Genomic DNA, 27,124 nt, shown 5'->3' with positions numbered 1-27,124 from the left:
TTTCCACCACTCAATATATAATCAAACGGAGATGTTGACCTGTGGGGGTTGACTAAGATAGAGGCTGAGATTCTACATGAAATCTTTAGTATCAATTATTACATGATTAAATTTCTATACCTGCCGTTTCTATCAATCTCCAGTACATGCAGGAAAGAAAATCTTTGAAGGTCGAAGTTGCCATGATGTAAATTTTGACGTTATCGCGACCCACTAACTCCCCAGAGTTGGGAAAATAGTTAAAAATAGCATAATCTCATGCCCAGAACGCTAGGCCTATCCAATAACAAAGCTATCAAATTAGATTAATTACTTTGGTTCATTATGTTTATGTGTTTGACACGCTACAGATAATCGTGACACGCTACACGCTGATGAATTTATTCATCTTTCCTTGATGTTTGACCCTTGTAGCTGCCATATCTTCCTACTTCATCGTTCTTTATTCGGTAGACGACATAACGAAAGACTTATGCTAGCTCTTGTTCACTTGGGCTAGCTCTCATTTCAATCACATAATGTTTAAGCCTGATGGAGATATGAGCCTGTGCCGTTCAAAGCATCAAAGAAATAAAAAAAAAGAAATATTGGATGAAATAAACAAAAACTAATAATTAAATGAGTGAGAATATAAGGAAAGAGGAAGAAGTTAAAAAAAAGAAGAAAGAAATAAAGAAAGATTGTCCTGCGGAAAAAAACAGTGAGATAATCCCTTAAGTCAACAAACAACTTGGAGAGTTCGAAAGCTTGCATCTAGAAACATGCAGGGAACCTTCAACTAATCATTTTAAATATATTTACTAATTCTTGCTTTTACCGACCGTTAAAGTTTTGCGAATTCTGTGCACGCTGATGCACATATATTTGTTTCCCCGTGGGTCTTTTTAAGTGAGTCTGGTACTGTGTATCTCTATACCTATCAACGGATCCTTCTCTTTAGATATCAAACGATTCTATATTCACATGTTCGAACATACCTTATAGAAATATGCATGCATATATGCTTTCTTTTACTTTTCTGTTGTCTATTATTTATATTCGAGGAGGAACTGAAACGCACGCGACAATAGTTTTTCGTTTCATGACAGCTCACCAGACGACAGCGCCAACTCTATGCTTTTTAATACCAATTTTATTGGAATCCAATTGAAGTCATAGCGTGGACTTATCGGCTTACCATTTTGTAGCATAAGCGGCCTTGAAGAAGAATGGATTCCGGTCCCCCAGTTGATTTAAAAATATTTCCACAGACGCGAAAACGTCCAAGTCCATTGCTCTCCATTTCTGTTCAATGCATCATCGGAGGCTATGAATGAGTTGATCAAACATGAGGCTATGAATGAACCAAATACACTTAAGTGCGCCATTTCATTTAATTTATCAGTTTCCCTCATTCTTCTGTCACAAACCGGGTTATGGATTAGACCATTTGCAGCAGCATTACTCTCCTCTCTGACTGAAAGAGGAAACGGAGGAAGATAGACATGAAGGACGCGAGGAATAGATATGGGTTGACTAAAGGAGAGGCTGTGATTACTGGTAGAAATAAGAGGGCCGTATGCGATCCACCATTGGCGAAGGCTGGTTCATGGTCTATATAAGCTTACATGAGCGCTGCAAGTTCTATTCCACCATCTATACTTCTCCTCTGTGCAACGTCAAAAGTTAATAGGGTAAATAGGCGAACCCAGCTGAATATATCTGGCCACCCGATGGCCATTTTGATTTTTGTAAGCCTACTCCTAGTTCTTAACTTCCATGCCGGAAGAGTCGAGGCTCAGGATGGTATAACACATCTACATCCATATCTTTCTCTCCCTCTCCATCTCTCTCTTTCTTTCTCTCTCTCCTTCCTGTCTACATCCATCTCTCCATCTCCCATTTCTCTCTCGCTCTCTTGGTCTCGCTCTCTCTCTCTCGCTCTCTTGGTCTCTCTCTCTCTCTCTCCCTCGTTCTATTGGTCTCTCCTCTCTCTCGCTCTTTTGGTCTCTCTCTCTCTCCCTCGCTCTCTTGGTCTCACTTTCTCTCTCTCCCTCGCTTCGTTGGTCTCACTTTCTCTCTCTCCCTCGCTTCGTTGGTCTCTCTTTCTCTCTCTCCCTCGCTCTGTTTGTCTCTCTTTCTCTCTGTCCCTCGCTCTCTTGGTCTCCCTCTCTCTCTCCCTCGCTCTCTTGGTTTCCCTCTCTCTCTCCCTCGCTCTCTTGGTCTCTCTCTCTCTCTCTCTCTCTCTCTCTCTCTCTAAACACAGCAACATTTCGTCACACGTTGTTTTTGTTTCTCCAGGCCGTGCAAGGTTTGCATATGATGGAAGTATAACACCACAGAAATGGGGCGATCTTAGTCCCCAATACGCTCTCTGCGCCACCGGGACTCGCCAGTCACCTATCGATATCGTTCGCAGTGCTGCTGTAGCCGATCCAAATTTAAAACCCCTCGGCAGCTCGTACAACCCTGGCAGTGCAAGTCTTATTGACAATGGCTTCAACGTCATGGTGAGAATCGTGACATTAGCTCCTCTAGCCAAACTCTTGAGTCTTGAGTAAATAAAGTTTTAAGAGATAAACTATATCTTTCGCAGCTCAAATACGGAGAAGATGTCGGGGTCATCGTTATTGACGGGAAGAAGTATAAACTTCAGCAGCTCCACTGGCATTCACCTTCCGAGCATACTATCGATGGTGTCCAGTAAGCCGCTAATCGCTCTTATTCCGTCTGCCTCTATTTTTCAACGTCATCTTTTTTTTTTTTCCCCATCACGATTTCTCTCTTCTTCACCTCTCTCTTCCTTGCCATCATTTCTTTGACTTGATCAACAGATTATTATAATTATTGACTTAAACGGCTGCCTTCAATGCTTTTGATTTGGTCTCCAGATACCCAGTAGAGATGCACCTAGTTCATTTGAGCGAAACCGGGGATATCAGCGTGGTGGCTGTTTTGTACAAATACGGCCGTGCTGATCCGTTCCTCTCGCAGGTATAAAAGCTTGTTATTCCCTTGGATTAATGGGCGTCTCCCAATTCTTGAGTTTAAGATCGTCTGTCTTACGACTGGTGCAGCTGGCGGAGAAAATGACGACTCTAATGACGGCCGTCAAGAGTGGGAATCCCCATGCGAACGTGAGTGCAGGGCTTGTGAGTACAAGAGCCCTTACACAACACACAAACAAGTACTACCGCTATGTCGGTTCGCTCACAACTCCACCTTGTACCGAAGGCGTTACTTGGAACATACTGGGCAAGGTTAGCAACCGTTTCCGATCATTGGCCATGATTATCATTTTTAGTTTTATAATTTCTAGTTTTTTTTTCTTGGCTCCTTTATATTTTATGGTTTTCGCCTTTTCTTTTGTCATATACTTAATCCTTAACGTAATTATAATTGTATCTCCATTCCTTTTTCTCTTCTCTCGTTTAACTTAATTATCAATTGCATTCGTATTTCGAGTTTCTATGTTTGACGCTTTGGTCTTACCCCCGGTTCAACCTCAGGTGATGGAGATGAGTATCGAGCAAGCGAGCTCTTTAACATCTCTTTTGGAAGATGATTGTCGCCATAACGCAAGACCAACCCAGCCTCTCCTTGGTCGTCGAGTGCTACTCTGCAACCAAGGTGTCTAAACCACCCCCCATAATGCACAAGACGCATAAATATGTACTGGTTGTGAAGCCTTTGTTCGTTACTGTGCAATGAGCTGGAAGTGATCTTCAACAATTGGGATCTTCCGCTCGCACATCAAGAAATTTTTAAACACGTTGCGAAAATCACTTTCCATTTCTCCCCTTGTTCTTTTTGCACCAACGATATATAAACTGGACTCAAACCTTCATCAGATACCAACTATGTCGACGAAGGTTTTTTACCATATCAATCAACAAATTACATTCGTCACGCTTTTCTCTCTCCCCCCCCTAACTATACAAATAATATATATAAACTAGAAGATGAAATGAGGGATCCAAAAAACTAGAACCACAAACCTTTGTCGACCCTACCTTAAATAAAGAAGATTCAGCAATCGCCACGTCAGAAAGAAGCGTCATCGACAAATAGGGATTTTTAAATAACTGTAGTTTAGTAAAAACATGATATCTAATACTCGTTATGAGAAATGGGTGCATAGGATTAAATATAGGAAAACATAGATGGCTAGGATTACATCTAGATAGGATTCAAGATAGACACGAAATGGTCAAAACAAATGACTGGACAAGATTAAATCTAAAAGGGAAGTTACAACTCGATTGGTAACTTCCCCATACTAACCGTTATCAATATTAGCTATAAATACTAACTCACTTGTATTAAGATTTAAGGTGAATAAAACCGATCTCGATCAACTACTCCTGGCGTTGCTCTACCTCCTTATCATCTACCTCCTCATTCTTCTACTTCTTCATCTTCAACTATGTTCACATCCCATTCTCTTGAGTGATCTTTATATTAAATACATAGATACACAAACCCGTTCCGACCGTGTACTTCAAACAAAAATAAACAATAAATAGAAAGAAACAAAAATACTGATTCCAAGATGGATACACCGACAGACATAGAACAACAAAGTCTGACCCACAATTACAACACTTGGATAGATAAAACGATCTGAAGATGAGCAGATCTATTCATTGATTCAGTGATTTCTGCATAAAATAGATCTATAGATAGCTACAGATATATATACATATATAGATACAGAGATATATACATACATATATAGATACACAGTTAATGCATAGAACGATCGATGGATAGATAGATACACAGTAAATGCATAGAGCGATTGATGGGTTGGTAATGAAAAGTTCTCTCATGGAAGTGGAAGTAGTAGAAGAAGAAGATTGGAGATAGAGGACAAGGAGAGAAATGATGGAAGCCAGAAAAGGAGAAGATCGTTGTTATTCCTTGAAAAGTTAAATCTTTGTCAAACAGATGTGTTGATATTTATAGAGAAATTGTAACGGCTAGTAATAGGCAGTTAAATATCTCAAACTATAACTACCTCTTAAAGATTTAATTTTAATCGTTAGTTTATCTAACGGTTATAAAAGCCTATCTATATTTAATCGTATCCACTAGATTTATCCTATCTATATTTAATCCTAACCATCTATTTCTCATATCGAGTATGTCCATTTCTTATTAATCTAAGTTATTTAAAACCTATTGGTCGATCATGATCTTACAGGGCCGTTGTTCCTCTTTAGTCCCCCACAAGATCATCTGTGACGGAGATGACGTTGAGCTTGAATCAAAGCTTCCAAAATCGTTGTTTGGAGATGGGCTTGGTCAAAACATCAGCAATTTGGTCATCACTTGAGATAAACTTTATATCAAGTAATTTAGCAGCAACCTGTTCTCGTACAAAATCAAAATCTATCTCAATATGTTTCATGCGTGCATGAAATACCAGATTTTAGCGAAGTAAGTGGCACCAATATTGTCACACCAAAGTGTAAGAGGTAATGATTATACTATGTGAATTTCTGTCAAAAGAGAGTTAATCCAAATAATTTCAGATGCTGCATATGCCAAAGCTTTATATTCTGCTTCAGTGCTAGATCTAGCCACAGTTGGTTGTTTTTTTGAACTCCAGGAAATCAAAATTTTTCCAAGATAAACTAAATAAGCACTTGTTGATATTCTATCAGTATGATTCCCTACCCAGTCTGCATCACTAAATGCACTTAGGACTATATTGGAATCAGAATAAAAAATTAACCAATGAATAAAAAATGCACTTAGTAACACTGCTTTTAAGATAATGAAGTAAGTGTTTTAAAGTGCGGGAGTCATTAGAAAAAGGATTATACATTTTCTGACATGCCTTGTTAACAGAAAAAGAAAGATATGGACATGTTAAAGTAAGATATTTTAATCTTGCAACTAAACTTCTACAAGTAGAATCATCGAGTAGATCTGATGAAGGAGATGATATTGAAGATTGACTTAAGGGACAAGGAGTTGCTATTTTATAAATTAGCACGTTGTAAAAGTGAATGTACGTACTTCAATTGAGATAGAATAAATCCATTTTTAGTTGGAATAAGTTGAAAACCAAGAAAGAAATGAGCTAGTTCAAGATCTTTGATTGCAAAACGTGTCTCAAGATTTGAAAGTAGTATATTATCTTGATAGAGATCAGGACAAATAATAATAATAATGTCATCAACATAAATAATGATAAAAATGAGGGATCAGATTTATAAAACAGAGAAGTATCAGTCTTGGATCCTAGAAAACCAATAGTTAGAAGGAAAGAAGTTAACATGAGAAACCATGCTCTAGGTGCTTGTTTCAGACCATAAATAGAATTTTGAAGTTCACATATATGATTTGGGTACTGAGAATCTTAAAATCCTTGAAGTTTACAAATATGATCTCCATGTAAGAATGCATTAGAAACATCCAATGGATGGATTTTACAATTATTAGTAATAGCAAGAGATAAAAATAAACTAATATTTGTATGTTTAACTACAGGACTGAATGTTTCAAAATAATCAAAGCGTTCTTGTTGACTATATCCTTTGGCGACAAGTCAGGCTTTATATCGATCAATATCTCCAGAAGATTTGTATTTTATTTTATATACCCATTTACATCCTATTACATGCAGATTATGATTTCTAGGAACCAGAGATGAAGTATTATTTTAAATGAGAGCATTAAATTCAGCTTGCATTACAAGCATCCAGTTCTTGTCTTTAGATACTATAGAGAAAGAAGTGGGCACTAAAGATTTTGGGAGGGTGGTAAGGAGACAATGTGGTAGAGGATGCCTAATAAAAACATAAGAATTTATTGATGAGTGTATAGAGTGTGTAGATGAAGTAGAGCATATCATTGGATTTACAGAAACATGAGAATCTTGGAGATAGATATCTGGTAGGAGTTGGATTAAGATGATAACTTTAAAATGAGTATCTTGTTCTGGTATGTGATCTAAGGTATGAAGTAAATCTGCATCTAGATTGATTCAGCTGGATGAAGATAAAGATTACAGACTTTGTAAATTTGAGCTCATAGGAGTTGATAAATTAGGAATTGAGTTTAAGCAAGGTTAATCAGAAGAAGATGAACGATCCAAGGAAGTATTGGATAAAGATGCAACTGAAAAATAAAAAGGAGAAGAATAGGATGTGTTATTTGGACGAGATCCAAGAAGACCAGGCAATGTAATATTAGTTTGAACATTTGAGAAAGGAAATATATTTTCATAAAAAATAACATGTTGAGAAATGAAAATTATACTTGTATGGAGAGATAAAAATCTATATCCAAGATGATAAGTGCTGTAGCCCATGAAAACACACTTCACAGATATGTCATCTAACGTATGTTTTGTATATGGTCTTAAATATGGAAAACACAAACATCCAAAAGTTATTAACCATGAAAATTTTGGAAATTTTTTAAAAATAACCTCAAAAGGAGATATATTTTTTAGAATAGGAGTAGACATTTGTATTAATACGAGTTTGATGAAGTAAAGCTAAAGCTGTTTCAACCAAGTTTCGGTGTTTTCTTTCAGCAGTTGCATTCTGCTCAGGAGTATGTGGACAAGAAATCCTATGAATAATGCCATTTTATTTAAATAAGAAGTGTAAGGCTTGAAATTCTCCACCCCAATCAGACTGAAAGCATTTAATTTTGGTAGAAATTGATTCTCTACTCTTTTTTGAAATTATGTAAAGGTTGTTAAGACATGTGATTTATTTTTAAGTGGATATAACCAGGTAAATTTACTAAAACCACCAACAAAAATAACATAATAAAGAAAACCAGAATGAGACTGAATCTGTGATGGTCTCCATAGATCTGAATGAATGATTTCTAAATTTTCATATGAATTATGATTTGTAGGATTAAACGTGGAATTTATGTGATTTGCTAATACATCAAGATTCACTCATAAAGTTTTTTCTAAATTGAGAAACATGCAAACCGAATTTTTTTTATAATGAGAAAATGATGATGCCCCAGTCATGAGTGCCAAGTATCTTATGAAGCTTTCACCCCAATGTATGTTTTGGCATAGTTGAGTTGGAAGAGGAATCAAGACAGTAAAGCCCATCTTTAATTGATCCTCGATGAAGGTCCCAGTTTGTTTTCTTGTCCTTCACAAGACACTATGAAGAATGAAATTCAACATAAACATCATTATCTAGAGTTAATTGTCAAATGGATAATAAATTCTTAGATATATATGGAACATGCAGCACATCTTTTAAATAAATATTTCTATCATAGGTAACAATTCAAGGAGATCCAATGGAGAGAATATTCAAACCTGAGCCATTACTTAGTTGAAGTTGATCATTGCCAAGGTAGTTGGTGGATAAATGTAGCAGATTTTTGTCTGATGTAACATGATGTGTAGCACCACTATCAGGGTACCATGCTTCATTTGAAGAATTTCTACCTGCATTGGCAGTGTAAGCTCTAGGTTATCCTGGAGATGATTTTGCTTCTTGAATTCTTGCTGATTTGTATTTCTCTAGGGGAAATCTGTGTTGCGGCAAAATTCACTACACTCACATGCTCAATGTCCAAACTGGAAGCAAATCTTCCATCTTGGTTCCAATCTATTATTTCTGCCACGACCTCTGCTACGACCTTGGTAATAGTTCCTATTGTAATACCCATCTCTTCATTCCTGATTGTATGTTTGAGTATTATGTGCTGATGGACCAAAAACTTTTCAAGTAGTTTCTTGTTGATAGGCCAGATAGGGATCATGAGCTTTTAAATTCATGATAATATCATCAAGTTTCATACTGTTGATATTTTCATTGATCTAACAACAAACTGTGAGTATTCTATGCCTAATCCTCTCAAAACTATGAAAATCATAGTTGGTTCACTCATCACTTGATTTGCAATTTCAAGAGATTCAACTATAGATCGGAAGTAGGCTATGTACTCATCAGTTGTCATAGTACCTTTCTTCATGGTATGGAATTTTCGATGAAGTTCCATAGTTTTTTATTGACTTTAATTGGAAAATATATTTTCCAATTTCTCCCATGCTTCTTTGGAAGAGCGTGCTTTGATGATGCAAGGTATAATTGACCCAAATAGATTTGAATACAGGAAGCCAAGCACTTGTTGGTCTGATCCACCATGTTTTGAAAGTTGGATTTACAATAGTATTTCCTTCAGAACCTGTAACAGAGATAAGGGGTGATGAATCTTCTATTTATTTAACTAATTCATTCCCATTGAGAATCGGTAAGATGGAGCTCTTCCATGCTTGATAGTTGTCATTTTTAAGCTTTATGGACACCGCCATTCCAGTTGCAAAAAATGCCGGAACTTGTCATGTGGCGGTTACTAAACCACTGCTCAAGGTATCCATGACATAACCGAGAGGCAAACCCAAGTAAGAGAGTCAATCTCTTGCTTGTAGCGATGTGGGTGTTGATCTCTATTGTCGGGTGGAGATGTTGTTCTTGGACCAGGAAGTTTGCTGAACAGGACTAGTTGCGCAGCTTCAAAGCAAGAAGTTGTGCATTAATGATGCAGCTTTGTCGCACGGGCATTTCTCTGGTCTTTGGGTGTGACTTATTGTCGGATTATCTTTCTGATGGTGCCGGCGCTGCTGGCTACCGTCCTTGCTTCCCTATTCCTTGCTGCGAGCTTGGGCGGCCGCTTCTTTGGTACAGCTTCACACAAAGAAAACGTTGATCTTTCACAGCGACAAATCTGCATTGGCGGATCAGACTAGTTTAACAACTCTTCTGTTTCCGCTCCGCAAGTTGAGAATCAAACGAAAAGTTTTTTCACAACGATAAATTGCAGTGATGAAGTCTGCACCGATGGATATCTTCAAAGCACATTCAAATCTAAGGCTCAGATACCAAAAAAGGTTCTCTCACAAGGAGTTGAAATAGAAGAAGAAAAAGAAGAAGAATGGAGATAGAGGAGGGGAGAAATGATGGAAGCCAGATAAGGAGAAGATCGTTGTTGTTCCTTGAAAAGTTAAATCTTTGTTAAAAAGATGTGTTGATATTTATTGAGAAATAGTAACAGCTAGTAATAGGTAGTTATAGATCTTGATCTATAATTACCTCTTAAAGATTTATTTTTAACTGTTAGTCTATCTAACGTTTATATAATCCTATTAATTCTATCCACTAGATTTATCCCATCTATATTTAATCCTAACCATCTATATTATCTTATATTTAATCATAACCATCTATTTCTCATACCGAGTATAGATATATGTTCATTTCTTACTAACCCAAGTTATTTAAAAAACCTATTGGTCGATGACGATCTGACATGGCTGTTGTTTCTCTTTAGATATATACACCGTAAATGCATTGAACAATCAACGTATTGATAGATACATAGTAAATGCATAGAACGATTGATGGATAGATAGATACATCATTAATGTATAGAATAATTGATGGGTACATAGATACATCATAAATGCATAGAACAATCGACAAATAGATTGATATGCAATAAATGAATAACACGATCAATGTATCGATAAGTATATAGATACATAGTGAATTCATAGAACGAAGATAGATAGACAGACAGATAGATAGATAGATAGATATATAGATAGATAGATAGATAGATAGATAGATAGAAGACCATATTCAACAAAAATACCATGCGGTGATATTGTCAGATTCGTTTTCAATATTTCTAGCAGGTTGTATGTGATTTTGAATCAATTAACAATAATTTGATGAGAGGAAGAGATAAGGTGTCTCATTTGTGTTGGTATAGGAAGAAATATACAGCTCAAGGATGCCAAACCAAGATGATTGAACAGAAACTGCCCCTAGAAATGAAAGGATTGAGATAAGTAATACATAACAATGAGAATGTTCTACAGTCAATCTACTATGCTTCTCCAACTTAGTTACACAAACTCAGACTATGTGGGACACAATCAAACATGTGGCGCCACATAAATACAACTAATTTCTGAAACAGTAAACCAAACTAAAAGTGGAAGGATTTTTGACCAAGCACTTTTCAAGACATCCACAACAGTGATCACCACAAGGTTAACAAATTCTAATTCAGAAAGTTCACAATACCTGGAAATCTCATATCTATAATATTTGCCAAACGGGCATTTTAGACAATGCATTCTTAAGTTCAGAACAATGAATATATTGTCTTAAAATAAAGACAGATAGATAGATATGTACATAGATAGACATATATGTATGTTGCTTGAGTGTGACCCCCTAGACACATCTATAAAATGTGAGATTCATTTAAACCAATCGATAGGTTTAGTGTCAAGTGTGTGGGGTGTTAGGCTACAGCCCTTGCTCTACAAGATATAAAGGAGTGTGTATCAACTCACTGATGGAACATCCTCATCATCTGCTACCATGAATATATAGTCCTATATCCACTTGAGCACCTACGTCTACTTAGGGTATAGTCAACTGCGATATCCTAATAGGTCATCTGAGTTAGTAGTGATATGTTTGGAAATCATCTAATATCTCTTCTAAGATATTTCACTACCAAGGAGTTCATTGCATTGCCTCTCCAGCTATCTCTTCTTATAACAACGTCATACAATCCAGTCTTAACTATTCAACTGTCCTTGTGAACTTCTTGATGTAGTCCAATCTAGAATATTTAGAAACACATGATTACAAACTCGTAGGTCATTGTCAAACTACAACTGTGAGTCCACAAGAAGTTTTTGGTGTCTCATGTCTAAGGACCATATACACAGTCATGATGTGAATGAACCTGATTGACAGTTTGGTATGATACCATTTAGAGATTTGTACACATCAATTCAGTAAACTCTTTCTAGTAAAGAGTACACCCTATATATCCTTAGTGTCTCCATAATACTTGTTACAAGACCAATCATACTCATAGTATGAGCATTCTATCTAGATCTTTGATGTTTTTTCTTGAGTATCGTTCAAATAGGAATATTAGAACTCATGCATTAAAGCTAATGATCTCCATATTATGACCTCATTCGTAATACAATAAGTCTGTTCATGTTTCATGGACTTCGTAATAGGCATGAATACTACCTACTAATGAACACAGAAAAAGATAGTGAATGTTTGATTGGCTTGTTGGCTACATATACTTATAACATTTTTCTCTAGTACATGCTATGGTTTTGGGTTGTAAAATTATATGTGAATCCAAATGTAAAACCTATGGATTAATAGGGATTTATTTAGATTCACTCTTGGTCATCATTGTGGCAAAATATTGGCTTTAATGTAATTTAGAGTGTGAGCAAAGCAAGGAGTCTATACTTGACGTATGACAAGAAGTTGCATATCATGAAAGTGTTCGCCTCGTTAGCCTTCATAGTCTATGTTTAGCGTGGAAGGTGGTTATCATTTAGGTTGTCACTATCCTTTTGGCAATTTACTAATAAATGAAAGTTATGCAAAGTGGTATCCAATGAATGAGTACTAGTTTTCCATCCTCATACCTCCATAGTTAAAGAAAGGAAATATATTTTTAGAGGCCTCCACATTTTGAATATGTGATCTGAACTATTCTAATGGAAAATTAAATTCAATAAGATTTTACTCAATCGTGGTCGACTTTCTGTGTGGATTATTCAAAATCTTATTCGGGCACCAAAATGCAACATGCTTCTTGTCTAGAGCTTGGTAATGAGTTCCATCAATAGTTTGTGATAGTATTTCAAATTCGATGAGACCATCACACAAAGATGAACATCCTTCAAACATGCTTTAGTGCTATTATAAAAATAATACTGCAAAAAACATCAAAATAGAGTTATAGGGTAGTATCATATGGTCACACTCATAGTTTGAATATGTCATGTCCTATTGCCATTTGTGTACAAACAATAAAGAATGATATCGAGTGCTCCTCCGTTGAATTATTTCACTGAATTTAGTCATATTGTTCATCTCAGGTTTTTTTAAGTTATGTTTACATCATATGGATCATATGGATGGAGAAATGTGTTTTCCCTATGACTATCACTTCATATTCATCCAGAATGAACCGTTTCGATCAGAAAAATGTATCCACATGTATGATTTAGCAGTAATGCTGAAATAATGTGTATATGGTGTAAGAGTACTGCCATTAATGTCCTTAGCCAATGCATTTGAATATTTGAGAATAACACTTGGATAATTTTAAATACTTTAGTCCTATTTAAGATGATAAAATAGGTTGGATCATTGATTCAATGCATGTTTGCCATATGTAAAATCCAATGGATAACTAGTGGTAAATGTTTGAGGAGAAAGCTAAAATACTTATTTGCAGTTCTGTTGCCATCACTGAAAAGACAATGAAGACAAAGAGTGGGTTCTATTTTGTGGAATGGTTACATTGAATTTTGTCATCTGGTTCATCTCAGATTTTTGTAATCTATGGCTATACTAGATGTAACACAAACATTCCATTAGTGGACCATTGTATTTTGTGTATGACACATGACTTATTATTCATTAAAATTGAATCGTGTAGAACAGCAAAAATTATTAACATTTATGACTCAATGGCAACAATGAAATACATGTCCATGGTGTAAGAGTAAACATTATCGTTAAAGGCCTTAATCAATTCATTCGAGATTTTAAGTACAGCCATTGGATAAATCATAGACTGATTAAACATTAGTAATCAATGCATGAATTAATATCCAGACAAGAGATAATCCATGAGGTTGCCGATAAAGGTTATTACTAATGGATATTATGTGGCTGTGAAATGAATCAAATCATTATGTTTATTTAAATTCATTGAAAAAATATTGCGTTCATTATTATTTTAGTGTGATGTTTATAATGAAGTCCATGAATACGTGCAATTACATAGTGAATTATTATGAGATTATAATATATGGATGATTAGTCTTTAAACATGTATTCTAAATATTCTTATTCGGTGGATAGTTGAGATGGACGTCAAATTATCTGGATAGAATAACACTAACTGATCCTGCTTATACCAGAACTATAGCTGATTTTGTGACTCTTAGTGTGGAGACACTAGGGATAGATAATGGGTGATCTTTGGAGAAATAGTTCATTGAATTGATCCATTAGGAATCCCTAAATGGCATTATACCTAACCGTTAATCAGGTTGATTCATCTCACGGTTGTATAAGTGATCCACTGACCTCAGACACCAAGGACGTCTTGTGAATGGACAACTACATTTTGTCTATGGCTTACGAGCCTCTAGTCGTGGGATTCAAACAAGTCATAGCTCGGATGTATTGAGAATCTCATGGAGGTGATTGAGTGGTCAAGACGGGATCATTTACCCTTGGTATAAGAGGAGATTGACTCAACGAACATAATGCAGAAAATCCCTGGCTAGGTAGTGAGGATATTGGAGGAGTTTTCTAGTGATCCCTATTATGCATCAGTACTAATCGAATGATAGATTAAGGTTTGACGTTCAACCATACCCTAAGTCATTCGAGAGTTTAACACGGATGATGGTAAATGTTCCATGGCAGAGTTCAAACACTACTCGGTATCTTCTAGAGCACAAGGTGTAGCTTAGCACCCCACGAGCTGGAAACTTAACCTATTGATTGGGTTAAATCAATCCTTAGTAAATTAATCTATATGTTGATATAGTTAATTAATAAGGTTAGCTAATAATTGTTATTGGGCCACTAAATTTATTAAGTAGAATGATGCATGGGTCTAGAGGGTGACCACATAAGATTATAAGGGCATTTGTAAATATATCTTACTTTATGGGTTTTTTGGAAAAACTTGGGTAAAATATAAATAGAGAAGAGGCGCTCATTTAAAGCACCTAGGCCAGCCAGATTTGAGAGCCGCTCATTTCTCTATTCTACTCTCTTCTCCACTCAACCAAGGAGAGTGTCTCCATGGTGAGAATATCTTCAAGATTTTCAAGGAGAGTTGAAGAAGAAAAAGTGGAGATCCAAGCGCCAAGTGATCGCATGGATACTTCTAGAGGTCGGGCGTGTGAATGGCTTCAGAATGATCTCAATGAGAGCAGGTCAGGGGTGGAAAAGTTTCTCCAAGAGGTACACTTGATCTATTTATTTTTAAGATCAATTTTGAATTAATTAACATGTTTTCACTTCATAGAATCATGTTTTCCATGGATGGACCAAGGCATAGTTTCCCACAATTACCCCACTAGATTTATAGACTAGATTGATACATGAGTTCAAAAGGTCACACATTACTTGTGTTTTAGATGTCAAAAGATATTCTCAAGTTTAAGGGCTTAATGATCATTAGAGAAATGCTTTTTGGAAGTCAGCATATAGTCTGAAACTTCAAGGTTCAATGTAAATTTTACATAAACAGCATTCACTAGATTTGCATACTTCCTATGTACTTGGAAGGGAAGAGGAGAGAAGTATATGACGAAAGGATGGCATTCAAGGTTCTTGGTCATCCCATGGATATACCTAGGGAAGAGAGCCACAACAAGGTGAACAGGTCTTGTTTGACGAACAAAGGTATCGTATACCTAATTAGTGGAAAAATCATTTGATCATCTCATTTGCATTGATTTAATGCATTGTTATGATTTTTAATATTTCACTGCACATAATATTATTACATTGTATTAATCATTGTCAGATAGTCTAACATTGAAACCCACTCTTCTTTTATTATCAAGTCGGAGTTTGATATCTTTTCTTTATAGTATGGTTACCCCTTTAGACATGTTTAAGAGATTACTAATATCTGATATTTATTTTTCAGGGAATAAATATGTTGGATATTCTCAGCATTATCTAGATACACAAAATCCTTTATGAGATATCACATAGCTTGATACTACTTCTTGCACAAGAATATATCAATTCTACTTCTTCTTGATACACATATTTTTGATAAACAGAGTCCTGATAAATAATAATCTCTCGTTCATAAAAAAATCAAATAACTATTGCAAATTTAAATATAGCATTATCAATTTGTGAACTAAAAAACTGAAGGGTTTTCCGACAAATTTCCATACCACCCAAATGAGCACAATATAATAGATTTCCTGCATCACCATAATGAAACTAGAGTTTTCTTGATCTCTGAATGAGATTACAATCTAAGAGTACCAAGAGTAGTCATTCAGAACACCTAAATAGTCATTACCAGCTAGTTAGGTAAATCTATCATCAATAAAAAGAAGAGAAAAATCAACCTTCCCCTGGCCAGACTCAACTTTCGACAATGCACATTGGCTCTTCCCTTTGTTGGTACCCACTTTGGAGTTTCAACTTATTTATGTTGATTATAACTGTAATTTTTCCTCTGTATGGGCGCATCCAAAGAGTATCAAAGATGGGGTATAGGATTCTACCGTGTAGCCATTTCCTTTATAGGATCCCAGACTCAACAATTGAGTCATTTCGCATTTCTTGCTCTTAGGAATTGGTATCGATTTGGATTTTTTGCATAGAAGGTTGTAGTCAAGTGTCTCAGGTTAGTAACCTACTATCCATTCCCATCTGAATTTTCTTCTTGTACACTAAACAATTGTTTTTGTTGCTGTGTAGTGGGCTGCCTTGATATTAATGCTGGTAAAGCTTTCAGTATATAGATGACAGGGTAGACAAATGTGGACTCAGTTGTGTATAAGTCTAAGTATGACTAAAGAATTCTATATATGCATATTTCATGGGATTCAACTTTATATTATCTTATGAAGTTAAGGGATTCTTCGAAACCATCAAAGTGGTTGTCAACCACTTCCACTACCCTGTTGTTTTTTGGAAACTCAGATACATGTTTTATCAACCATGACATTTTCTTATTTCACCAACTATTTTCATATATTAAGCTTGATATTATTATTTTCCCAGTCTGTCATTGCCTCTGATGCCGCCATGAAAATGATGCATATCGTCATTAGGGATTGATTGAGATCTTTCACTTACCTTCACGTAGACAACTTTTAGTAATGATAACTTCAAATAGGAAAATGAAAGAACTTCAAATACAGTCCCACCAAAAGTTTTATTTCTTATATATTTATCCATTTGGGTTCTTTCAATTTAAATTAGGCCTTCTCAACGAGACCAATTCAAGTGCTTTCCACTTCTTTTCTCCAGTGTTTGCTGTCTATAGCTCATTTTACACGGCTATCTCCATGAAGATATAAAACTCTTGCATTAATCTCAAGCAGACTTGTTGCAACCTCAAAGTGGTTTTCTACCCCTTCCATTTCTCTAACATATTCTGGAGCTTCAGATGAATATCTGTCAATGAATATTTAGATGTTCAAGTTTGTTAACCCTTTTCCTATTGTGAGCTTCATGTCATCATTTTCCCAGTATATAATGTACTTCTTTGCTGACATGGAAGGCTTGATTGAACTCTTTTGGTGGCCTTTATGAAATCAACCGTAAAATTAATTAGGGAACTAGGTGTTTTCCACCGTTACCACCATATTTTTTAGCCATGTGATTGAATTGTCTACCAGCTCCAAATGGATGAACAATGGATTAGAACCATGACTTAAAGTCTGATTAGCATGGCATATAAATATTCTCTTACATGAAGCAGTGATTGTATAATCTGTTGGTACATGTGCAATTTGTTTACATGCAACATGTAAGCTGCTATGTGGTTGATAACCACAATCGAAATGACTGTGGTTATAATTTGTTTATGGCTATCAAGCAAAGTAAATCCGATGTTCAATGTTGGTTAAGATAACACAGTAGAAAAGGGAATATGATGTGAACTTGTGGCTTGCTGATGAATACTCCTTTCCTCTCCATGTGCCCTCTAGTGTTCGCCCATCCTATACTGAGAATAATATGCCCGTATGAGGACGAGTGCTGAACCATATATTGGAAAGCACTATTCCAATATCTATTTTTCACTGATATCTAGCTATCGGATGACGATACTGGAAATCGGTTGCTACAGTAACAAAATCTGATATCATTATCTGTTTTGATGTCCTCATCCACCTCCATCTCTCGGAATGGATGAGGATATCAGATTTTTAGAGTTGGATATCAGATTTCAATATCAAAAAATTTAATAATAGTAAAAACAAATATATTCTGTTGAAACTTGTAAGTTAGAATAGGTTGGAGGGGAAATCCTTTGGCCAGCAGGTATCAAGAGTATCTTTTAAATACATTATTACATCATAAAATATATATGCTTCAAAATTTCTGTTTTCTTCCATATGGTATAATAGGATTCTGACTTTAAAATTACAATTACATTTACGAATCCTATTATCCCATATTGAAGAAAATAAAACTTTTGAAGCGTACGTATAATATGAAGTATTTTATACTTTGAAAACTTATGCGTTGTTAATATTTAACATCTAAATTTATGTACAGTTGTACACTGTTAGCTTTTTCTCTTGTACACGAATCCTATTTTCCCATATGGAATAAAACAAAAATTTTGAAGCCTATATATAATATGAATAATTATTTTATTTAAAAGATTTGGGCACTGTTTAGTTTACGTATAGCATGTTAAATTGGGCTTTTTCTCTTGATATCGGATATCGATATCCGGATATCAGATTCAGTATCTGGTATCAGAGATCCGCCTCCTCCCTAGCCTAGTCGATATCTGTCCCGATATCCATTATAGATAGGAAAGACGACATCCGTTCGATATCTGATATCCGGTATCAAAAACCACCTCATCATTTACCAGACATCAGATATCGGTTGTCCGATATCGGATATCAAACGATTATTGGGCGGCTGATCATTAGTGCCCTCCCCCTCATTTTTTAGTCAGTCCATGTAAGTTTATCCATTGGTTCATGTAGAGACATGGCATTTTGGAGGCAAAAAATCAGCCTGATATGTTCCTTGGGTAATCAGCCAAGTGAATTTGCTTCCCACCACATTTAATTGTTAACACCCTTAAGTTATGAAGGTAGAGAAGGAAGTTGATCTTAGGGTTCAAGTTTATCCTTCGTTGTGTTTCTAGCCCCGTTCTTTGCCTGGATTTCCCTGCATTGTTATGCATTGTGAGAAAGGTCGTTTTTTATACCATCTTCATTATACTGTGTTATGCATTGTTAATGTAAAATTCTTACCCATTCTGGTCTAGCTCATGCTTAAATTATTCTACTTGTTCTATACTGAGGTGACTATGTATCCGTTTGATGCCATACTGGTTAATGTGATTTTGTTCTTGAAGACCCATCATTATTCTGAATAGCCCACCCGGTTGATTCAAACTCTCTCGGATGCTAATTTCCTCAACCTTTTAAGGTATGTTTTTCTGTCCATCAAGTTAGTTTATATGAGTTATCAATTATCGGGTTTATACAGTGCTTTAGTATCTAAGAGATCTATCTTTTAAAATCATGAACTTCCACATTTGAGTTTCCCGTGCATGATGAACTGCTAGCTGCATCTAGCACCAGCCAATGATACTCAGTTAAGCATTCATGGAATATTATCAATAGTACCTCTTGGTCGGTTATATAATTAAGGGCCTAATATCATTTTAGTTCCTTAACTGTTCTCATACATTCTTCAAACACCTTCTGACATGTTAATAAATTTCAAATACACCAAAAATAATACCAAAATGTCTTTCAACTTTTTTCAACAACTAGCCCCGCATATTGATTTTAATATAAAACATAGGAAAACACTTAATTATTTACATCTATGATTTTCAACAACTGGAGAGATTGCTTTATTTTATGACTAGTTTTACAAGGTAGGCAGGGACTCCATGTGAGATTCTGGTTCTTTTGATGGCATGTCTGAAATTAACTTTAACAAATAAAAACTGGATAGATGAAAAAAAAAGTGAATACCATATTATGACATGTTTAAATGGGTTTCTAAGGACCTAGGACACCCTTGAAATATGCCCAGCTTTTAGATAATTTTGGTGTCTCTCTACTCATTAGTCTTCCTTCCAATGCCGAAACATTAAGTTTTAGTCTGAAGAACACATAAAAATAAACATGAATAAATGTTGAATCTAACAAATATGATGATTCACTTAAGTTTTGTAAAAAAAATACAGCATGGGTAAGTAGACGACACAAAAATAAAGTCTAATTTTATTGTACGAAGGATAGCTAAACTTCATTCCTTGTATTGACTCCTTTCATACCTCTCGAGATGTTGCTTGATCATCTATATCATTTTTGCCCTTCTATTAAGTCATTATTTGACTAATTAAAGAAACAGTCAGCGAATGCAGTTGGCGAAGCTTTCCCTGATTAATAGATATGTGTTAAGGAAAATAAAAAGTCACCATTAGGTTGCCAATTTTGTTATTTTCAGCCTTCTCCTCATTACAGACCCTGGTAGCTATTTGTCTTTCCATAAGCGTATTAGTATCCTTATCAAAAATTACTAGCGTCTGAGAGAAAGATGCATGTTCTGCCAAAACTTAAATCTCAAAACATATTGTTTGCAAAATAAGTCTATTTAAAATTGGGCTTCAGCGTGATTGTTTCCACTGCCCCAATATCACTTCCCTTCATATTACTCATATGTCATTGTCCTTTTGGCTGCAATTTTTAACCTCCATATCGGCCAATCCTAGAGACACCTGATATGAAAATAATATTGATCCCATCTAGCAAATTTTATGGATTAATCTAGAAATTTTGATGATGAGTTAATAGATTTACACCTACTCTTTACGGATGCATATGATTCACAAAACTCGCAGTCCTTCCTTAGCGCATGATCATCACCATGGCTGGAAATGTGTGCTACCCTTAATTTCATGCATCATTGTAGACTGCTACCACACTTTACTTGATGGATGCAACTTTTTGAGGGGGCGGAGGGCTAACGTGCAAAACAATTAGAAAACTAATTTTCCTGACATTAAATTCATGGGAAAAAAACTTTAAGAGCTAAAGAATCATTATTTTCCATGATTAAATGCAATTATTGATTTTTCTGGATTTTCCTTGTATTTTTCTCAAATTTTCCAACAACTAATTCAATCCAAAATTAATTTTTAAAGTCAGAAATAATATTCTTTTAGTTTAATTAAACACTTAATACATTTTGTGAGTAAAATGCAGATTTACATGTCTTTCTGTGAAGTGTCATGATCAAATTAGTTTATAATCATTGGATTTTGTCTGTTATTGTGGGCTACATTGGCATTGATCTTGCGATTGGCAAAGTAGAATGACCGACTACGAATTAATTATTGGTGCTCTTCAGAGTTTCAAGGCATGTGGGAGAGAGAGACAGATTGTCGAATGTCATTTATCTAAAATAGGCACAATAAAGTGAATATTGACAATGAGACAAAACTGCAATGTGATGAATCAAGGAAAAATATCTTCCTATTAAATGTTACAAAGTAAAAATAATGTATGGTGTGAGAATTTACCCTAGTTCCTAACCTTATGCCAGGACCACAACATTATGCTGATGTGCACTTGTGTTCTATCTTATCTATTCCTCGTTATGAGCATTAAATACACCAAGTAGAACTTGATGGATCATTCAAACCTCAGTTTCTACCAATCATCTTACCAAGGTAAGAACTAAGTAAAAAAGTTGTTTACAAATACAGGTGACTCATTTTATAGTTGTGATTTATAAATGTTGAACACAAAGAAAGAGACATCTGCCTTTAAAGTATCACCACATCAATCTTCATGATTTCTAAGTATCATTCCGTAAAGTTAGATGTACCATCATCGGTTATTTAAATTAAATATTTGTTCATCCATACTGTTACCAACCTTTGCCCTGTGTATGGTTTCAAGTTGTTACTTTTGTATTATTATCTATTGATTGGATGAAATTTTTGTATGTTGCTGTCCATCTATGGCTAGGAGATTGAAACATATCACGACATAGAAAAAGACAAGAAAATAGTTGGTGTTCATTAATAATTAGCTTGTGATGTGGCACCACATGAGCCCGCACCACCTTGAGCATTTTATCACATCCATTGATAAAACAACAAAAGGTAGGCCCCATGAATAGATGGATACCTCACTTGTCAATCTGGATTTCTATGTTTGTGACACACGATCTATACCGCCATCTTGGAACATTCAACGGTATACACAATTAATTTGGTATTATCTTACAAGTTTGGGCCTGGTTGTTGGGTGGCCCTTTTTGAAGGGATACGACTGGTTGATCAGCTTTCCCTGCTGGAGTGACTATGAGTACTTAAGGAGCTGTGCATACTTGAGTGGTAATGGCTACTATGGTAGATGTGCTTGTATGCAGTAGCTGTTTACGTAGCTTCCCCTACTTGTGTAGTTGCACCTAATAACCGTAACACTACACATTTTACCTCTTTTATGAAACTCTATAAATATAAAAATAATAACCTCAAAGAGTATTCTATGAGCCTTTTTTCTTTTTGAAATAGGTTAAGGATATTATTAATTAGAAAAACACATTAGCTAAAGGTTAAGCATCACCATTCAATATGGTACTGATTTATGAGAACTGTGAAATTCTTGAAGTACCCATGCTCCAAAAAAAGCCATTGACACCATATAATTTAAATACAATATGAGCTACATAAATTCCAATTCGGTTAAATTGCGATGCCTTTTTGATATTCTTGGATTTTTAGCTATTTTCTAAAAAGTAAATCAACCAAATGATGAAAACCTAGAAAACTATTTAAAATAATAAAATAAAATAATAATTATAATATTTTATTCTGATTTTTACGAAGTTTTTGGTATTTTTTTTAGGGGAAAAATAAACCTTAAGGACAAATAGAACCTTAGGTTGCCTTTCCCCTAATATTATTGTGACACAAATGAGTAATGGATGAAAATCATTCTAACTTTTGCTACATGAAGAATTTTTTTAGTGTCGTTTGGTGCCTTGGAAAGCTTGAAGTCTAGGCTATCCTCTTGAATCTATACCTAGACAAAATGGTGAAAATTTCAAATCAAACATTGAAGAGATCACACGAACCTTGATCACCCTTGAACTCTCTTTCATACACTCTTGTAGAAAAATAATGGATCAAAGAAATCTGATGCACTAGCCTCTAACAACAAGTTGGGTGCAGAACTTCAAGGTGAGATACAAAGAGAGGGGAGAAGATAATAAATCAAACTGCCCTAACTAGCCCATCCATTAGATTTAATTCCAAGGGCTTGGAGGGCTAAGATTTCTTAATTTTCAGCGTGGACCCACATCCCCTCCTCAAATTTGAAAATTGACCTTTCAAATTCAAATTGTGGGTTAGTTCCAAAATTCTTGCATTTAGTTGACTTGGTCTTGAGGAGGTTTAAATGGGCTTATTATGCGTTGGGCCTCCTTTTTTATCTATTAGATGGCTTATGTCTCTACTTTCCTCCCATTTTTATCTCAAATTCACCATTGTATTTACCCAAGTCCTGTTTTTCAAAGAAAACTCTAATATGATGTGAGAAATCCACTTGACCCTAAAGAGTCAGGTGGGGTTAATCTCAATAATCAATAATAAAATATATAAAAATAGAGCTTCAGAAAATAAATCATAATTTTCTTATTTTATCCTTAAATGGTGAATAATGCTAGTGCAAATCTAAAAATATGAGGTAAAAAAGAAGTGTAAAAGCATAATTTTATTGATCTGATTTGATGCTATCAATATACATTTAAAATAAATATAGTTGTATAAAGCCATGACAATGGCTATCACTCCTTTTCAGCTGTTTTGTAATGTACTTAAGCATTGCCTAATGGTATACTGCCGTAATAGATTGCCATTAGCTTCTTTTCCTCTACTGACAAAGAAATCATCCTACTATAAACTTGAGAGTTTGACAAATAAGCTCAAAAAATATAGTGGAATCTAAAGCCTGTAAAACTGGTGACTTTGCAATACTATATTAATTTATGACAAATTCTTATGTGTTACGTTATTAATCTCAAAATCCATATCTTTAACTAGTAAATTATTAACTAGTAAATTATTTATCCATATCTTTTAACTTATGTGTTACGTTATTAATCTCAAGGCATGAGACATTTTAGATAACTCTTGAATGAACTTGTTATACCACATTCTGAGTTGGGGGAACGTTTACAGTTTCATGGCATTAGAAAAGGTTAGAATATTTTGGATAAATTCTGTTTTGTCCTCTCCCAAATCTACTGACTGTGACTAACTGATCTAGGAGAATTCACCCTTTCACCATAAAATATGACTTTTTCCGGCTAAACTCCAGCTTTTTCTACATGCATATTTAAAAATAATATAAAGTAAAACCTCTAAGGTAGCACCTCATGTTGTAGGAGAACTGCTTCATGAACTTGGCGGCCAACTCAGTTAATTTGTAATAGATTTAGCTGGAGGTTAGGTTGGTAAGCCAATCTAATGCTTCCCTAGAAAGGTTTCATCAGTTAGTTTTGACCAATTGTTCAAGTCAAAAAAAAATCTGTTTGAGAAACAAGAAGATAAATTTTGGGTCAAACCAACAGCCAGAAATTATGGATGCAGCTTCTGCTCAGAAATCGCTCGTGGCTGAGCATATTGAAAAAAAAAACTAGTCACAATTTCGCTCCCTTCTGCTCCACTCCATCACGCCTTTTTCGGTATGCATTGGGAACACTTATCCGTTGGATAGTGTTTTATGTTAAAAATAACATAACCTTCTCTGGAGAAGCAAAAATAAAAGCAGATGGTCCAACTATAGAACTTCTTCTTTTTCATTACTTCCATGGTGGTGCCTCGTGGCATGGCAGCACCCGTACTACTGAAATTTTCAGTCATTGAGATGTTCCCACAGGTGCCCCTTTTTCCAATGGTATGTTAATTCCTATTCTTATCCCTGAATTCCCTTTTTTAGTCTATCTACATTCTAGGAAATTCATAGACTCCATGGACGGAGCTAAAAGTGGAGTGTTGATCAGAGCAAGTTGCCATAATCTATTACCAGACATAATTTGGAGAAGCTCATCTGCTAGAAATGCTTTATTTTTTTTCGTTCCCATTCCTCATTTTCGTCTTATCTAATCCATGGGGGACTTGTCATATTTAGAATCTTTCTGCGGTGTGCTCTGTTTACTATTCTTTTGTGCTTTCTTCTCTTTACCACACCATAGGTTAGCGAAGCGTGAGTGTGCGTAGAGTGCCTGTACTACCTGCCTAACCCTTCGGCCTAACGGGAATGAGCAATGACAAAATGACAAGAAACCCGGGCACCCCCATCTAGAAAGAGGAGTAGAAAGTTTTGGGCCTTCTGCTTTACCCATCCCCTCTTCATCGGGGAGTGCGAGTTGGGGGGGTGTGCCGCAAGAAATAGGCTTGAAGCGCTATGCGCCTTACCAACGAGCTGACTGCTGATGGCTGTTGGTCACGACTACTACCAGAAAGTTAACATGAAGATTCATATTTCACATGGAGGAGTGTGCATTTTTATCTTGGGTGTTCTTCTGTCGTGCGACCCAGTGGCTTATGTGCGACCTATGGCCCACGCCTCCTATTTGTTCAGGGCGGGCGGCGTGAACTCTGATTCGATCCGGGTATTCAATCCCAACGCTGAGATGCTCAGTTGACTCCTTAACCTTGATAGGAAGATGGCAGATTCCAAAATTAGTGCTAAAGGTTAGGAAGTGTTGGATGAACTAATGCGAATGGGTGTAAGCCTCGCTGCTCGGAAACACCTAGTGTTAACCACACTGAGAGACATGAAGGCGCAGGTAATGCCAGTTGGTGTTCTTCTGAAGTGCGACGTGCGAGGCACAAGTTTACGAGTGTTTAAGAGCGTCAAAGAAAAGAAAGAAAAGAAAAGGGATAAGTAAACTCAAGTAAAATAACTACGACAATTCTTGAAGAATGATAACCGCTCCTGCACGTAAACTCGCTAAGCGCGAACCAACATCCATGATACGAAAACCAAAATAATAATGAGGAAGAAAAAGATATCGTGATGTAAGTCATTTATTCCTTGCCTAATAGGTGTTGCTGCGTCTTGCCATGGTTCTGTTGCTTGAACCCTAAACCCTAAACCCTAAACGGCCTTTTTGACGAATGGGAGATCCTATAAAAGGACAAGCATTTCGTAAACAAATCAGTGTCTTGTCTGAATCGAGAATAGCAATTACATTTCTTTGAAATGATGAGCAGCTACACCTATTATGCAAAACGCAGACAAGACACAGCAACACCTATTATGCAAGGAATAAATGACTTACATCATGATATTTGTTCTTCCTCATTATTATTTTGGTTTTCGTATCATGGATGTTGGTTCGCACTTAGCGAGTTTGCGAGCGTGAGCAGTTATCGTTCTTCAACAACTGTCGTAGTTATTTTACTTGACTTTACTTATCCTTCTTCTTTTCGTTGACACTCTTAAACGCTCATAAACTCGCGCCTCGTGCGTCGGGCCTCAAAAGAACATCAACTGGCATTACTTGCACTTTCGTGTCTCTCAGTGTGGTCAGCACTGGGTGTTTCCGCCCCCCACTCCCATCCCGGTTTGGGGGTTATGTTTTTGGAACAGACGGCTCGCCTCGAACCGACGTTTTGTTGCGACATGCTATGTTTTCTCCCCCATTGCTAGTAGGTACTGAAGAACGTGAGACCCATCAACCTACTAGCATGGGGGAGAAAACATAGCATGTCGCAACAAAAGCGTCGATTCGAGGCAAGCCGTCTGTTCCAAAAACATAACCCCCAAAGTCTATAGATGTGGTTCAAAAATATAACACCTTTTTTATATCCTGATTGATTTTTTTCTTCTTACATGTTCTGCAATAACAAATGTTAATGCAGAAATTGACTTCTTCACTCAGTTTCAATGTCACATCTCCACTCCTAAAGTCGCGCCTATGGATGCTTTCTTTCATTTTAACAATTTGAACCTTTGTTCTTGCAACTGCTTAGACATTAGGAGATCAGCCTGATTAGAGAGCACTTCGAGCCCTTATTAGTAAAGCATTGGAGTAGCTTATCATAATTTCTGCATTAAAATGGGGCCAGAATATTTCTGCATAAAAAATTCTAAATAATATTCTTCAGCTAGTTCTCAAACTCGTTTCAGTTTACACTCCTCACTCATTTATTGTCACAATTATCCATATTTTCTGATGAGCCACAGACACATGTCACTTTAAAGAAACTTCATACATTCCGCAAATCAAACCATATTCTAACTATCTCAATATGTATTTTCAAGCTATATTGCTTAATACTGTTTAATGGC

The 27,124-nt window shown here is 35.8% G+C and overlaps 1 protein-coding gene and 1 pseudogene across 1 annotated transcript; both read left to right on the top strand.

Annotated features, from left to right (window-relative positions):
- The first annotated feature begins 1,592 nt into the window (after positions 1-1,592).
- LOC144716296 (alpha carbonic anhydrase 1, chloroplastic-like) lies at positions 1,593-3,831 on the top strand. Its single transcript, XM_078591414.1, has 6 exons — positions 1,593-1,785; positions 2,281-2,489; positions 2,576-2,682; positions 2,871-2,973; positions 3,057-3,239; positions 3,489-3,831. The coding sequence occupies exons 1-6, from the start codon at positions 1,608-1,610 to the stop codon at positions 3,615-3,617; spliced, it is 909 nt and encodes a 302-aa protein (XP_078447540.1). The 5' UTR covers positions 1,593-1,607; the 3' UTR covers positions 3,618-3,831.
- A 20,764-nt stretch (positions 3,832-24,595) lies between these two features.
- LOC144716255 (cytochrome c biogenesis CcmF C-terminal-like mitochondrial protein pseudogene) lies at positions 24,596-25,763 on the top strand (annotated as a pseudogene).
- The last annotated feature ends 1,361 nt before the right edge of the window (positions 25,764-27,124 follow it).

This window comes from Wolffia australiana, chromosome 20 (assembly GCF_029677425.1).
Source record: "Wolffia australiana isolate 7733 chromosome 20, ASM2967742v1".
NCBI lineage: Eukaryota > Viridiplantae > Streptophyta > Magnoliopsida > Alismatales > Araceae > Wolffia > Wolffia australiana.
Note: the sequence above shows the minus strand (reverse complement) of the source record. Positions and strands in the feature narration are given on the sequence as shown.

Excerpts from the sequence above, each read along its gene's own strand:
- LOC144716296 (XM_078591414.1), top strand. The coding sequence starts at position 1,608 with ATGAGCGCTGCAAGTTCTATTCCACCATCTATACTTCTCCTCTGTGCA. Across the intron at positions 2,490-2,575 it reads ACAATGGCTTCAACGTCATG|CTCAAATACGGAGAAGATGT; the intron begins GTGAGAATCGTG and ends TATCTTTCGCAG. Across the intron at positions 3,240-3,488 it reads CTTGGAACATACTGGGCAAG|GTGATGGAGATGAGTATCGA; the intron begins GTTAGCAACCGT and ends GTTCAACCTCAG.